The sequence below is a fragment of the Oncorhynchus tshawytscha genome, linkage group LG08 (assembly GCF_018296145.1).
Source record: "Oncorhynchus tshawytscha isolate Ot180627B linkage group LG08, Otsh_v2.0, whole genome shotgun sequence".
Classification (NCBI taxonomy): domain Eukaryota; kingdom Metazoa; phylum Chordata; class Actinopteri; order Salmoniformes; family Salmonidae; genus Oncorhynchus; species Oncorhynchus tshawytscha.
In genome coordinates, this window is record NC_056436.1 from 627,449 (window position 1) to 644,605 (window position 17,157).

Genomic DNA, 17,157 nt, shown 5'->3' on the forward strand with positions numbered 1-17,157 from the left:
TTCCTGACACCACACTCCGAGGGCCGTCACCTCCTCCCTGTAGGCCGTCTCGTCGTTGTTGGTAATCAAGCCTACCACTGTTGTGTCGTCCGCAAACTTGATGATTGAGTTGGAGGCGTGCGTGGCCACGCAGTCGTGGGTGAACAGGGAGTACAGGAGAGGGCTCAGAACGCACCCTTGTGGGGCCCCAGTGTTGAGGATCAGCGGGGTGGAGATGTTGTTGCCTCCCCTCACCACCTGGGGGCGGCCCGTCAGGAAGTCCAGTACCCAGTTGCACAGGGCGGGGTCGAGACCCAGGGTCTCGAGCTTGATGACGAGCTTGGAGGGTACTATGGTGTTGAATGCCGAGCTGTAGTCGATGAACAGCATTCTCACATAGGTATTCCTCTTGTCCAGATGGGTTAGGGCAGTGTGCAGTGTGGTTGAGATTGCATCGTCTGTGGACCTATTTGGGCGGTAAGCAAATTGGAGTGGGTCTAGGGTGTCAGGTAGGGTGGAGGTGATATGGACCTTGACTAGTCTCTCAAAGCACTTCATGATGACGGAAGTGAGTGCTACGGGGCGGTAGTCGTTTAGCTCAGTTACCTTAGCTTTCTTGGGAACAGGAACAATGGTGGCCCTCTTCAAGCATGTGGGAACAGCAGACTGGTATAGGGATTGATTGAATATGTCCGTGAACACACCGGCCAGCTGGTTTGCGCATGCTCTGAGGGCGCGGCTGGGGATGCAGCCTTGCGAAGGTTAACACGTTTAAATGTTTTACTCACCTCGGCTGCAGTGAAGGAGAGTCCGCATGTTTTCGTTGCAGGCCGTGTCAGTGGCACTGTATTGTCCTCAAAGCGGGCAAAAAAGTTATTTAGTCTGCCTGGGAGCAAGACATCCTGGTCTGTGACTGGGCTGGTTTTCTTCTTGTAGTCCGTGATTGACTGTAGACCCTGCCACATACCTCTTGTGTCTGAGCCGTTGAATTGAGATTCTACTTTGTCTCTATACTGACGCTTAGCTTGTTTTATAGCCTTGCGGAGGAATAGCTGCACTGTTTGTATTCAGTCATGTTACCAGTCACCTTGCCCTGATTAAAAGCAGTGGTTCGCGCTTTCAGTTTCATGCGAATGCTGCCATCAATCCACGGTTTCTGGTTAGGGAATGTTTTAATCGTTGCTATGGGAACGACATCTTCAACGCACGTTCTAATGAACTCGCACACCGAATCAGCGTATTCGTCAATGTTGTTATCTGACGCAATACGAAACATATCCCAATCCTCGTGATGGAAGCAGACTTGGAGTGTGGAATCAGCTTGGTCGGACCAGCGTTGGACAGACCTCAGCGTGGGAGCTTCTTGTTTTAGTTTCTGTCTGTAGGCAGGGATCAGCAAAATGGAGTCGTGGTCAGCTTTTCTGAAAGGAGGGCGGGGCAGGGCCTTATATGCGTCGCGGAAGTTAGAGTAACAATGATCCAAGGTTTTTTCAGCCCTAGTTGCGCAATCGATATGCTGATACAATTTAGGGAGTCTTGTTTTCAGATTGGCCTTGTTAAAATCCCCAGCTACAATGAATGCAGCCTCAGGATGTATGGATTCCAGTTTGCAAAGAGTCAAATAAAGTTCGTTCAGAGCCATCGATGTGTCTGCTTGGGGGGGAATATATACGGCTGTGATTATAATCGAAGAGAATTCTCTTGGTAGATAATGCGGTCGACATTTGATTGTGAGGAATTCTAAATCAGGTGAACAAAAGTATTTGACTTCCTGTAATCACACCACGTCTCGTTAGCCATAAGGCATACCGCCCCCGCCCCTCTTCTTACCAGAAAGATGTTTGTTTCTGGCTGCACCGCCTCCGATAGCGTCTCTCCAGTGAGCCATGTTTCCGTGAAGCAAAGACCGTTACAGTCTCTGATGTCCCTCTGGAATCCTTGCTCGGATTTCATCAACCTTGTTGTCAAGAGACTGGACATTGGCGAGAAGAATGCTAGGGAGTGGTGCACGATGTGCCCGTCTCCGGAGTCTGACCAGAAGACCGCCTCGTTTCCCTCTTTTACGGAGTCGTTTTTTTGGGTCGCCGGCTGGGATCCATTCCGTTGACCTGGTTGAAAGGCAGAACACAGGATCCGCTTCGTGAAAATCATATTCTTGGTTGTACTGATGGTGAGTTGACGCTGATCTTATATTCAGTAGTTCTTCTCGACTGTATGTAATGAAACCTAAGATGACCTGGGGTACTAATGTAAGAAATAACACGTAAAAAAACAAAAAACTGCATAGTTTCCTAGGAACGCGAAGCGAGGCGGCCATCTCTGTCGGCGCCGGAAGTACCACATCCACTCACTGTAAAGAAGGCATCAATCTAGCAGTACAAAACATCAACTATATATTCAGGCAAACGACAAAAGAAGCACAACTGAAATTTATCCAAAATATAAATAACAAATATCACGGAAGACAACTAATTTGATGCAGATTGTAAAATTACAAGGACAAAACTTAGAACACAGTCAAAGCAAAAGCACAAACCCAAACAATGGTGAATTACTCCTTCATTACTGTGAGACTTTAAAACTCTATAAATGTAACACTCAGAACCAACAAAGCACAGTACAACAGCAAGCAGCTGACACTAATTGAGGAGTCCATAAACACACACAACTTCTGGCAAAATTGGAAAAAACAAAACAAAATCTGAACTAGAGGAATTAGCGATACAAAATGGTGACACATGGACAACCCATTTACAACACTCTACAACACTGTTCAAATTGGTGCAAACACAGAATAATGGCAAATTCATGAGTAGTTGAATGGATTAGAAAAAGATATAAAGGACAATGAATATAAATTGGACTCCCAAATTACTGACCAGGAGCTCTATAAGAAACTTCAGACTCAAATTTTAAAAAGCATGCGGACCTGATGGCATCCTAAATGGGATGCTGAAAATTTCAATTGGCTATATTAAAACTGTTTAATTTGATCCTGAGTGAAGGTTATTTACCTGTCATCAAGGACTCATAACCCCAATCTTTAAGAAATGAGACAAATTTGACCCTAACAATTACAGAGGGTTTTGTGTGAATAGTAACCTGGGGAAGGTTTTCTGTAGTATTATAAATGTAAGAGTTCTAAACGTCCTTAATAAGCACAATGTCTTGAGTAAAAGCCAAATTGGATTTATACCAAAACATCACACAACTGATCATATTTACACCCTGCACACCCTGATAGATATACATGTCCACCAAAATAATACCAAAATATACGCTTGCTTTATCGACTTCCAAAAATAATTTGATTCTATTTGACATACAGGACTGTTCTATAAAGTTATTGAAAATGGTGTAGGGGGTAAAACATATGTCATCATTAAATCAATGTATACTGGCAATACATGCAGCATTAAAACTGGCAAGAAAATAACAGAATTATTTAACCAGGGGCGGGGCCTTCGTCAGATATATAGAGTACTGCACACACTACAAGTTCTTAGGTTTAAATATATAGAGTACTGCACACACTACAAGTACTTAGGTTTAAATATGTAGACCACCATTTTATTACGTTTGCAATTGCAACAAATAATCTGCTCAGACCCCAACCAAGGAACATCAAAAGTCGTGCTATAAATTCACAGACAACACAAAGATTCCTTGATGTCCTTCCAGATTCCCTCTGTCTACCCAAGGACGCCAGAGGACAAAAATCAGTTAACCACCTAACTGAGGAACTCAATTTAACCTTGCGCATTACCCTAGATGCAGTTGCACCCCTAAAAACTAAAAACATTTCTCATAAGAAACTAGCTCCCTGGTACACAGAAAATACCCGAGCTCTGAAGCAAGCTTCCAGAAAATTGGAACAGAAATGGCGCCACACCAAACTGGAAGTCTTCCGACTAGCTTGGAAAGACAGTACCGTGCAGTACCGAAGAGCCCTTACTGCTGCTCGATCATCCTATTTTTCTAACTTAATTGAGGAAAATAAGAAAATAAGAACAATCCGAAATTCCTTTTTGATACTGTCGCAAAGCTAACTAAAAAGCAGCATTCCCCAAGAGAGGATGACTTTCACTTTAGCAGTGATAAATTCATGAACTTCTTTGAGGAAAAGATTATGATTATTAGAAAGCAAATTACGGACTCCTCTTTAAATCTGCGTATTCCTTCAAAGCTCAGTTGTCCTGAGTCTGCACAACTCTGCCAGGACCTAGGATCAAGAGAGACGCTCAAGTCTTTTAGTACTATATCTCTTGACACAATGATTAAAATAATCATGGCCTCTAAAACTTCAAGCTGCATACTGGACCCTATTCCAACTAAACTACTGAAAGAGCTGCTTCCTGTGCTTGGCCCTCCTATGTTGAACATAATAAACGGCTCTCTATCCACCGGATGTGTACCAAACTCACTAAAAGTGGCAGTAATAAAGCCTCTCTTGAAAAAGCAAAACCTTGACCCAGAAAATATAAAAAACTATCGGCCTATATCGAATCTTCCATTCCTCTCAAAAATCTTAGAAAAGGCTGTTGCGCAGCAACTCACTGCCTTCCTGAAGACAAACAATGTATACGAAATGCTTCAGTCTGATTTTAGACCCTGTCATAGCACTGAGACTGCACTTGTGAAGGTGGTATTTGACCTTTTAATGTCATCAGACCGAGGCTCTGCATCTGTCCTCGTGCTCGTAGACCTTAGTGCTGCTTTTGATACCATCAATCACCACATTCTTTTGGAGAGATTGTAAACCCAAATTGGTCTACACGGACAAGTTCTGGCCTGGTTTAGATCTTATCTGTCGGAAAGATATCAGTTTGTCTCTGTGAATGGTTTGTCCTTTGACAAATCAACTGTAAATTTTGGTGTTCCTCAAGGTTCCGTTTTAGGACCACTATTGTTTTCACTATATATTTTACCTCTTGGGGATGTTATTCGAAAACATAATGTTAACTTTCACTGCTATGCGGATGACACACAGCTGTACATTTTAATGAAACATGGTGAAGCCCCAAAATTGCCCTTGCTTGAAGCATGTGTTTCAGACATAAGGAAGTGGATGGCTGCAAACTTTCTACTTTTAAACTCGGACAAAACAGAGATGCTTGTTCTAGGTCCCAAGAAACAAAGAGATCTTCTGTTGAATCTGACAATTCATCTTAATGGTTGTACAGTCGTCTCAAATAAAACTGTGAAGGACCTCGGCGTTACTCTGGACCCTGATCTCTCTTTTGAAGAACATATCAATACCATTTCAAGGACAGCTTTTTTCCATCTACGTAACATTGCAAAAATCAGAAACCTTCTGTCCAAAAATGATGCAGAAAAATTAATCCATGCTTTTGTCTCTTCTAGGTTAGAATACTGCAATGGGTTACTGCAATGGGTCTACTTTCCGGCTACCAAGATAAAGCACTAAATAAACTTCAGTTAGTGCAAAATACGGCTGCTAGAATCCTGACTAGAACCAAAAAATTTGATCATATTACTCCAGTGCTTGCCTCTCTACACTGGCTTCCTGTCAAAGCAAGGGCTGATTTCAAGGTTTTACTGCTAACCTACAAAGCATTACATGGGCTAGCTCCTACCTATCTCTCTGATTTGGTCCTGCCGTACATACCTACACGTACGCTACGGTCACAAGACGCAGGCCTCCTAATTGTCCCTAGAATTTCTAAGCAAACAGCTGGAGGCAGGGCTTTCTCCTATAGAGCTCCATTTTTATGGAACGGTCTGCCTACCCATGTCAGAGACGCAAACTCGGTCTCAACCTTTAAGTCTTTACTGAAGACTCATCTCTTCAGTGGGTCATATGATTGAGTGTAGTCTGGCCCAGGAGTGGGAAGGTGAACGGAAAGGCTCTGGAGCAACGAACCGCCCTTGCTGTCTCTGCCTGGCCGGTTCGCCTCTTTCCACTGGGATTCTCTGCCTCTAACCCTATTACAGGGGCTGAGTCACTGGCCTACTGGGGCTCTCTCATGCCGTCCCTGGAAGGGGTGCGTCACCTGAGTGGGTTGAGTCACTGATGTGGTCATCCTGTCTGGGTTGGCGCACCCCCTTGGGTTGTGCCATGGCGGAGATCTTTGTGGGCTATACTCAGCCTTGTCTCAGGATGGTAAGTTGGTGGTTGAAGATATCCCTCTAGTGGTGTGGGGGCTGTGCTTTGGAAAAGTGGGTGGGGTTATATCCTTCCTGTTTGGCCCTGTCCGGGGGTGTCCTCGGATGGGGCCACAGTGTCTCCTGACCCCTCCTGTCTCAGCCTCCAGTATTTATGCTGCAGCAGTTTATGTGTCGGGGGGCTAGGGTCAGTTTGTTATATCTGGAGTACTTCTCCTGTCCTATTCGGTGTCCTGTGTGAATCTAAGTGTGCGTTCTCTAATTCTCTCATTCTCTCTTTCTTTCTCTCTCCCAGAGGACCTGAGCCCTAGGACCATGCCCCAGGACTACCTGACATGATGACTCCTTGCTGTCCCCAGTCCACCTGGCCGTGCTGCTGCTCCAGTTTCAACTGTTCTGCCTTATTATTATTCGACCATGCTGGTCATTTATGAACATTTGAACATCTTGGCCATGTTCTGTTATAATCTCCACCCGGCACAGCCAGAAGAGGACTGGCCACCCCACATATGCTCTCTCTAATTCTCTCTTTCTTTCTCTCTCCCAGAGGACCTGAGCCCTAGGACCATGCCCCAGGACTACCTGACATGATGACTCCTTGCTGTCCCCAGTCCACCTGACCGTGCTGCTGCTCCAGTTTCAACTGTTCTGCCTTATTATTATTCGACCATGCTGGTCATTTATGAACATTTGAACATCTTGGCCTTGTTCTGTTATAATCTCCACTCGGCACAGCCAGAAGAGGACTGGCCACCCCACATAGCCTGGTTCCTCTCTAGGTTTCTTCCTAGGTTTTGGCCTTTCTAGGGAGTTTTTCCTAGCCACCGTGCTTCTACACCTGCATTGCTTGCTGTTTGGGGTTTTAGGCTGGGTTTCTGTACAGCACTTTGAGATATCAGCTGATGTACGAAGGGCTATATGAATAAATTTGATTTGATTTGATTTGATTTAGAGTACTGCACACACTACAAGTACTTAGGTTTAAATATATAGAGTACTGTACACACTACAAGTTATTAGGTTTAAATATATAGAGTACTGCACACACTACAGTTCCTGAGGTTTAAATATAAGCTCTACTGGGCACCTAAATGAGGAAGTTAATGAACTGAGAGAGAAAAAATGCAGGGCATTCTACACCATTAACAAATGAATTCAAATTGAAATACCTATAAAAATGCACTTTATAGCAGCAAGGTGTGGGAACCACTTGCAAAACAAGATTTTACCCAATGAGACAAACACCCCATTGAAACCCTGCATGCAAAGTTCTGTAAGATTCTCCTACATGTCCAGAGGAAAACTACAAACGATGAATGCAGGGCAGAATTAGGCCAATATCCACTAATAATACAAACTCCAAAGAGAGCAATTAAGCTTTGGAATGATCTAAAATACAGTGACCCCCTCTCATATCATTACCAAGCCCTGCAATGCCAAGAGCTGAGCAAAGAAAAGAGTTTCCTCACCCAGCTGGTCCTGGGGCTGAGTTCTCAAACCTGTTCTACTAACGCACTGAAGCCTCAGGACCAGAACATCCAATCAATCAGAAAACAAGTTACAACAACAGTCAAAACTAAACTACATTACCTATTGGGACACACAAGCACAAGCAAAATGCAGTGCTATCTGGCCCTAAATTCACCGTACACCTTAGCAAAGTCTTTGACCATGGTTCCTGTTCAAAACCTCAGAAAAACCTTGACAACGTACAGGCTCAATGAGCACAGCCTTGCCATTGAGAAGGGTAGACGCAGGAAAACCTGGCTCCCTGTAGAGGAAAGGCTGTGCAACCACTGCACAACAGCAGAACCTGAGACGGAGCTGCATTGCCTGACAAAATGTAAAAAAATAAGTGCCATTTCCCCAAATGTTAAACCCTTATTAGAGGTTTCAAAGACCTCTCTGATGAGGATAGGCTACCCGTCCTGTTGGGGGAGGACGCAGAGAGCTGTGGGTTGGCAGCGCACTACATTGCTGCCTGCCATGAGATGAGGGACAGTGTCTGACAGACCAATCAACCTGCACATGTCCTCTATGCTTATTGTTATTGTCCAATGTTATTTTGACCCTTGGTTATTGTTGCTACTGATTGTCCCGTTAATATTGTAAATATCCAAAATAAGCTTTGGCAATACGTACATTATTACATCATGCCGAGAGAGAGAGAGAGAGAGAGAGAGAGAGAGAGAGAGAGAGTGAGAGAGGAGTGTATTTACCTGTTGGCAGTACTGTGGGTAATCTGGCTGTAGAGACGGAGAGAGGGTATAGGAGGAGGGAGAGCCAGAGAGAACACCACATAGCAACTATTCCTCTGGTCTCCACAGTGATGTGCTGAGCTACTAGACCTGTCTCCGACTCAGGCATCGTACCGGTGCATCATGGGTATCCAACAGAATCACTGCCTCCGTCACCATAGAAACAACCCCAGATATACCTCTCACTGTCCTGAAACACAGAGACACAACAGACAGACAGTCAGTCAGTTAGTTACTCAGTCAGACATACAGACAGCCAGTCAAACAGTCAGTCAGCCAGACATACAGACAGACATCAGTCAGTCAGTCACAATCCCTCATTTTCCTAAAACACATTATTTGCAGTCAGTGTCAGTCACTCAGTCATTCAGTTAGTCATTCAGGCAGTCAGTCACTCAGTCACTCAGTCAGACATACAGGCAGACAGTCACTCAGTCAGTGAGTCAGTACAGTACAATACAAATCTTTAAAACAGGGTTAGTTAACTGTTATGTAGTAGGTAGGTAAGTCTGGAAGCAAAAGAAACGCACACCTGTTTAAGAGAGGTGTTGGCTAGCAGAGTAGAACACCTGTTTAGGAGAGGTGTGGGCTAGCAGAGTAGAACACCTGTTTAGGAGAGGTGTGGGCTAGCAGAGTAGAACACCTGTTTAGGAGAGGTGTGGGCTAGCAGAGTAGAACACCTGTTTAGGAGAGGTGTGGGCTAGCAGAGTAGAACACCTGTTTAGGTGAGGTGTGGGCTAGCAGAGTAGAACACCTGTTTAGGAGAGGTGTTGGCTAGCAGAGTAGAACACCTGTTTAGGAGAGGTGTGGGCTAGCAGAGTAGAACACCTGTTTAGGAGAGGTGTGGGCTAGCAGAGTAGAACACCTGTTTAGGTGAGGTGCTGGCTAGCAGAGTAGAACACCTGTTTAGGAGAGGTGTGGGCTAGCAGAGTAGAACACCTGTTTAGGAGAGGTGCTGGCTAGCAGAGTAGAACACCTGTTTAGGAGAGGTGTGGGCTAGCAGAGTAGAACACCTGTTTAGGAGAGGTGTTGGCTAACAGAGTAGAACACCTGTTTAGAGTAGAACACCTGGTTAGGAGAGGTGCTGGCTAGCAGAGTAGAACACCTGTTTAGAGTAGAACACCTGTTTAGGAGAGGTGCTGGCTAGCAGAGTAGAACACCTGTTTAGGAGAGGTGCTGGCTAGCAGAGTAGAACACCTGTTTAGGTGAGGTGCTGGCTAGCAGAGTAGAACAGCTGTTTAGGAAAGGTGCTGGCTAGCAGAGTAGAACACCTGTTTAGGTGAGGTGCTGGCTAGCAGAGTAGAACACCTGTTTAGGAGAGGTGTTGGCTAGCAGAGTAGAACACCTGTTTAGGAGAGGTGCTGGCTAGCAGAGTAGAACACCTGGTTGGGAGAGGTGCTGGCTAGCAGAGTAGAACACCTGTTTAGGAGAGGTGTGGCTAGCTAACACAACGTGCCATTGGAACACAGGAGTGATGGTTGCTGATAATGGGCCTCTGTACAGCTATGTAGATATTCCATAAAAAATCTGCCACTTCCAGCTACAATAGTCATTCATAACATTAACAATGTCTACACTGTACTTCTGATCAATTTGATGTTATTTTAATTTGCTTTTCTTTCAAAAACAAGGATGTTTCTAAGTGACCCCACACTTTAGTAGTGTATACTCCAGTGTGTAATATAGTATGCTATAGTAAACTATAGTATTTTTTCATGTGGGGTTTGAGACGTCTTTTTGTAGGTTTTCGTATTATCATCTTTTGTTTGTCACCCATGTACCTAGATAAGGAACGTAATTCCCTTTTTATGAACTGTTCTCTTGACCTACAATGAATAAAGTGCTATTCACCTGCTATACACCTGATATACACCTGTTATTCACCTGCTATACACCTGCTATTCACCTGTTATACACCTGCTATTCACCTGCTATTCACCTGATATACACCTGCTATACACCTGTTATACACCTGTTATTCACCTGCTATACACCTGCTATTCACCTGTTATTCACCTGCTATACACCTGTTATGCACCTGCTATACACCTGTTATTCTCCTGCTATACACCTGTTATTCACCTGTTGTTCACCTGCTATACACCTGTTATTCACCTGTTATTGACCTGCTATACACCTGTTATGCACCTGCTATACACCTGTTATACACCTGTTATTCACCTGCTACCCCCCTTGGGTTGTGCCATGGTGGAGATCTTTGTGGGCTATACTCAGCCTTGTCTCAGGATGGTAAGTTGGTGGTTGAAGATATCCCTCTAGTGGTGTGGGGGCTGTGCTTTGGCAAATCAAATCAAATCAAATCAAATTTATTTATATAGCCCTTCGTACATCAGCTGATATCTCAAAGTGCTGTACAGAAACCCAGCCTAAAACCCCAAACAGCAAGCAATGCAGGTGTAGAAGCACGTGGGTGGGGTTATATCCTTCCTGTTTGGCCCTGTCCGGGGGTGTCCTCGGATGGGGCCACAGTGTCTCCTGACCCCTCCTGTCTCAGCCTCCAGTATTTATGCTGCAGTAGTTTGTGTCGGGGGGCTAGGGTCAGTTTGTTATATCTGAAGTACCTCTCCTGTCCTATTCGGTGTCCTGTGTGAATCTAAGTGTGCGTTCTCTAATTCTCTCTTTCTCTCTCGGAGGACCTGAGCCCTAGGACCATGCCCCAGGACTACCTGACATGATGACTCCTTGCTGTCCCCAGTCCACCTGACCGTGCTGCTGCTCCAGTTTCAACTGTTCTGCCTTATTATTATACGACCATGCTGGTCATTTATGAACATTTGAACATCTTGGCCATGTTCTGTTATAATCTCCACCCGGCACAGCCAGAAGAGGACTGGCCACCCCACATAGACTGGTTCCTCTCTAGGTTTCTTCCTAGGTTTTGGCCTTTCTAGGGAGTTTTTCCTAGCCACCGTGCTTAAAACACCTGCATTGCTTGCTGTTTGGGGTTTAAGGCTGGGTTTCTGTACAGCACTTTGAGATATCAGCTGATGTACGAAGGGCTATATAAATAAATTTGATTTGAAATTTGATTTATTCACCTGCTATTCACCTGCTATTCACCTGATATACACCTGCTCTTCACCTGCTATACACCTGTTATTCACCTGCTATACTCATGCTATTCACCTGCTATTCACCTGTTATACACCTGCTATTCGCCTGCTATACACCTGCTATTCACCTGCTATTCACCTGGTATTCACCTGCTATTCAGCTGTTATACACCTGCTATTCACCTGTTATACACCTGCTATTCGCCTGCTATACACCTGCTATTCACCTGCTATTCACCTGCTATTCACCTGCTATTCAGCTGTTATACACCTCCTTTTCATCTGCTATACATCTGTAATTCACCTGTTGTTCAGCTGTTATTCACGTCTTCAGATTTTTTAATGAAGATGTGGTGGAGGTGTCTACAGATACACCATAGTAATGAAGCTATTGATAAGAGCTGGGTAAATTAGTCATCTGTTTGGAGGAGGGGATTGTAAACATAGCAATTGTTTTAGATGATTTTTCATTGTGCTTCCTGGAGTCTAATGCGAAACCCGCCACCTGGAAGCAAACTGAAAATGATATCAACCTGGAACTCAGACGTAGCAGGATAAACCTGGAGCCTGGTGTACGGTTCACGACGACTGGACCGCTGTCATACAGTTCCATGATTACTGAGTTTTAGGTTTTATAGGACTATTGTTCAACCCCTATTGTACACTTTCTTCCACCTTCCAATATTTCATGGATTGCACTTGAACATGACAACTTTCAAGATGAATCAAACCACTGATTCATCAATACTTTCCTAACCTCAAAATGTGCCTCAATAATCTCCAAGATCAGAGTATTTTTAAATCTACCATTTGGTGCTGAAACAGAGACAAAGATGCATACATATGTTTCTTTCATTGATCCCTATTTTCTGACCCCGTTCTCTCCATGTTTTCCAGTGATTCTGTCCACAAAATTATAATTAAAGGTGCACCGTATTTAAAGGGATGGCTTAAGATAAAATGTACTGAAAACTCCATTGAATGAAACAAGAAATTCTGTTGGCCAGCAAAGAGGAAGGTTTTCAGCAGTTGAATTATATTTATTCAGTGTGCGCAAGGGAACCACGCCTGCAAAGCCTGTTACACACCTTCAAGGTAAGTCTGGAAAACAGGTGTAATTTTCTAAGTCAGAATCGGGCCCCCACTGAACATTGCCGACCCAATTGCGCTGACCCAACCAGAGAGTCACGCAAGAACTGTCTACCTGAATCACTTCCATCCCCAGGTACACCCACATCCAACACTGACAGCACATTCAGTCAATGCACATGAGGTCAGGTTACCAGACAACTAGAGACTTGATAAGCTCGGCCCTTACGGAACTGACGTGGCCTGACTTCAGTCTATGTAGCTGGCTCTATACACGCCTTTGGTCTGTCTGTCTGTCTGTCTGTCTGTCTGTCTGTCTGTCTGTCTGTCTGTCTGTCTGTCTGTCTGTCTGTCTGCTGTCAGCTATCTCAAATCAAATTAAATTAAATTGTATTAATCACATGCGCTTACAGTGAAATGCTTATATACGAGCCCCTAACCAACAATACATTTAAAAAATATATATGCAGGAGTTTTATGGCTTGGGGGTAGAAGCTGTTTAGAAGCCTCTTAGACCTAGACTTGGCACTCCAGTACTGCTAGCCATGTGGTAGCAGAGAGAACCGTCTATGACTAGGATGGCTGGGGTCTTTGACAGTTTTTAGGGCCTTTCTTTGACACCACCTGGTATAGAGGTCCTGGATGTCAGAAGGCTTGGCCCCAATGATGCACTGGGCCGTACGCACTACCCTCTGTAGGGCCCTGCGGTCGGAGGCCGAGCAGTTGCCATACTAGGCAGTGAAGTAACCAGTCAGGATGCTCTCGATGGTGCAGCTGTAGAACCTTTTGAGGATCTGAGGACCCATGCTAAATCTTTTCAGTCTCCTGAGGGGGAATAGGTGTTGTCGCGCCCTCTTCACGACTGTCTTGGTGTGTTTGGACCATATTAGTCTGTTGGTGATGTGGACACTAAGGAACATGAAGCTCTCAACCAGCTCTACTACAGCCCCGTCGATGAGACTGGGGGTGTGCTCGGTCCTCTTTTTCCAGTAGTCCACACTCCTTTGACTTGATCACGTTGAGAGAGGTTGTTGTCCTGGCACCAGGCCGTGCAGTCATGAGTTAACAGGGAGTACAGGAGGGGACTGAGCACGCACCTCTGAGGGGCTCCTGTGTTGCAGATCACCGTGGCAGATGTGCTGTTACCTACCCTTACCACCTGGGGGCGGCCTGTCAGGAAGTCCAGGATCCAGTTGCAGAGGGTGGAATTGGTCAGTGCATGCTCACAGTACATGTCCTGGTAATCCGTCTGGCCCTGCGGCCTTGTGAAAGTTGATCCCTTTAAAGGTCTTACTCACATTGGCTACGGAGAGCGTGATCACACAGTCTTCCGGAATAGCTGGTGCTCTCATGCATGTATCAGTGTATTTGCCTGGAAGCGAGCATAGAAGTAGTTTAGCTTGCCTGGTAGGCTCGTGTCACTGGGGAGCTCTCGGCTTTGCTTCCTTTGTAGTCTGTAATGGTTTGCAAGCCCTGCCACATCCGACGAGCGTCAGAGCCGGTGTAGTACGATTCGATCTTAGTCCTGTATTGACTCTTTGCCTGTTTATGAGTCATCAGAGTGCAAAGCAGGATTTCTTATAAGCTTCCGGGTTAGAGTACTACTCCTTGAAAGCCACTCCTTTAGCTCAGTGCGGATGCTGCCTGTAATCCATGACTTCTGGTTGGGGTATGTACATACAGTCACTGTGGAGACGACGTCATCGATGCACTTATTGATGAAGCCAGTGACTGAAGTGGTGTACTCCTCAATGCCATCGGAGGAGTCCTGGAATATATTCCAGTTTGTGCTAGCAAAACAGTCCTGTAACTTAGCATCTGCTTCCTCTGACCACTTTTATTTATCTCGTCACTGGTGCTTTTAGTTGTTGCTTGTAAGCAGGAATCAGGAGGATAGAATTATGGTCAGATATGCCAAATGGAGGGCGAGGGAGAACTTTGTATGCGTCTCTGTGTGTGGAGTCTAGGTGGTCCAGAGTGCTATTTCCTCTGGTTGCACATTTAACATGCTGATAGAAATTTGGTCAAACTGATTTAAGTTTCCCTTCATTAAAGTCCACAGCTACTCGGAGCGCCGCCTCTGGGTGAGCGGTTTCTTGTTTGCTTATGGCGGAATACAGCTCATTCAATGCTGTCTTAGTGCCAATCTCTGACTGTGGTGGTATGTAAACAGCTACAAAGAATATAGATGAAAACTCTCTCGGTAGGTAGTGTGGTCTACAGCTTATCATGAGATACTCTACCTCAGGCTAGCAATAGCTCGAGACGTCCTTAGATATCGTGCACCAGCTGTTATTTACAAATATACATAGTCCGCTGCCCCTTGTCTTACCAGACGCCACTGTTCTATCCTGCTGGTACATCGTATAACCAGCCAGCTGTATGTTGATGTTGTTGTCGTTCAGCCGCGACTCCGTGAAGCATAAGATGTTACAGTTTTTAATGTCCCGTTGGTAGTTTAATCTTACGCGGAACTCGTCGTTTTCATTCTCCAAAGATTGCAGGTTTACTAGCAGAATGGAGGGAAGTGGGGGTTTATTAGATAGCCTACGAATTCTCACAAGGCAGCCTGACCTTCGTGCCCTCTTTCTCCGACTCCTCTTCACACAGATCACGGGGATCGGGGATCGTAGGGCTCGTCAGAGTCATGAATGGAAAAAGGATTATTCTAGTCCGTGGTGAGTAATCGCAGTCCTGATGTCCACAAGTCATTTACGGTGAAAATAAACAGTTACAAAAACGCAAATAAACTAATTAAAAACACAATCGGCTCGTAAAATGTCTGTCTTCTCCGGCGCCGTCTGTCTGTCTGTATGTCTGTCTATCTGTGTGTGTGTGTGGCCTCAGCACCATGCTGACTGTTTGTATAAGTCAGAGGAATTGGAATGTTCAAGAGTGCAGAACTACAAGAGCCCAGAAAAGCACACATATACACGTGCGAACTCGCCACACACTCACAACCCTGAAACTTACACTGTTAGCTTAAATATATATTTAAACAACAGCTTTGGTAGGTACAGACAGACAGACAGACAGACAGACAGGCAGGCAGGCAGGCAGGCAGGCAGGCAGACAGACAGACAGACAGACAGACAGACAGGCAGACAGACAGGCAGGCAGGCAGGCAGGCAGGCAGGCAGGCAGGCAGGCAGGCAGACAGACAGACAGACAGACAGACAGACAGACAGACAGACAGACAGACAGACAGACAGACAGACAGACAGACAGACAGACAGACAGACAGACAGACAGACAGACAGACAGGCATTCAGGCAGGCAGGCAGGCAGGCAGGCAGGCAGGCAGACAGACAGACAGACAGACAGACAGACAGACAGGCAGGCATTCAGGCAGGCAGGCAGACAGACAGACAGACAGCTCTGGGTACAGAGAGGTGTATTGTAGACACTCCAGTGAGAGAGAGGCTGTGTTGTCTTAACACTCGTGTTTTTCTTTCCTCCCTGACCCACTCCTGCCTCAGCACATTCTGCAGCCCTGGCAGGGTTAGGGTAGCTCTACTGTACACACACGGACTACAGCTCTGGGTACAGAGAGGTGTATTGTAGACACACTCCAGTGAGAGAGAGGATGTGTTGTCTGCAGCCCTGGCAGAGTAGGGTAGCTCTAGTATACTGCCCTACAAAAAGGATAAACGCAATGTTGTTTTTTGTAATGCAAAATCTGACTTCAAAGTATTTTTCTGTCTGGACAGACATGTATTTCTGATCAACTGGCTTGTTCTTGTGTCAAGAAACTAAATACCACATTAATCAGATAATATAACTGCCCATTTTAACAGTTGAAAGATTTTTTACCAAATTCGTAGATTCTGTGTTTTGTCACCTTGTAGCCCAATAGCCTCTAGCCCTCTAGCCCTGAGGTCCTCTAGCCCTGTAGTCCTGTAACTTCTAGCCCTGTAGCCCTGTAGCTTCTAGCCCTGTAGCCCTGTAGCTTCTAGCCCTGTAGCCCGGTAACTTCTAGCCCTGTAGCCCTGTAGCTTCTAGCCCTGTAGCCCTGTAGCTTTTAGCCCTGTAGCCCTGTAGCTTCTAGCCCTGTAGCCCGGTATCTTCTAGCCCTGTAGCCCTGTAGCTTCTAGCCCTGTAGCCCTGTAGCTTCTAGACCTGTAGAGTCTAGCCCTGTAGCCCTGTAGCTTCTAGCCCTGTAGCCATGTAGCTTCTAACCCTGTAGCCCTGTAGCTTCTAGCCCTGTAGCCCTCTAGCCCTGTAGCCCTCTAGTCCTGTAGCCCTGTAGCCATGTAGCTTATAGCCCTGTAGCCCTCTAGCCCTCTAGTCCTGCAGCCCTCTAGCCCTCTAGCTCTGTAGCCCTCTAGTCCTGCAGCCCTGTAGCCCTCTAGTCCTGCAGCCCTCTAGCCCTGTAGCCCTCTAGCCTGGTAGCCCTCTATACCTCTAGTCCTGTAGCCCTGTAGCCCTCTAGGCCTGTAGCCCTCTAGTCCTGCAGCCCTCTAGCCATCTATCCCTCTAGCCCTCTAGCCGTCTAGCCGTCTAGCCCTGTAGCCCTGTAGCCCTCTAGTCCTGTAGCCCTCTAGCCCTGTAGCCCTCTAGCCCTGTAGCCCTCTAGCCCTCTAGTCCTGTAGCCCTCTAGTCCTGTAGCCCTCTAGTCCTGTAGCCCTCTA

At 45.7% G+C, this 17,157-nt stretch overlaps 1 protein-coding gene across 6 annotated transcripts in view; it reads right to left on the reverse strand.

Moving 5' to 3' along the window:
- Positions 1-17,157, reverse strand: part of fgfr3 (fibroblast growth factor receptor 3) — a 276,573-nt gene that overhangs the window by 243,196 nt on the left and 16,220 nt on the right. For all 6 annotated transcript variants that reach the window (XM_042325043.1, XM_042325042.1, XM_042325041.1 and 3 more), the window contains exon 2: positions 8,325-8,553. In XM_042325043.1, coding sequence (XP_042180977.1) covers positions 8,325-8,472 — 148 coding nt within the window. In that variant the 5' untranslated portion in view covers positions 8,473-8,553. The remainder of the gene's footprint in view (positions 1-8,324; positions 8,554-17,157) is intronic.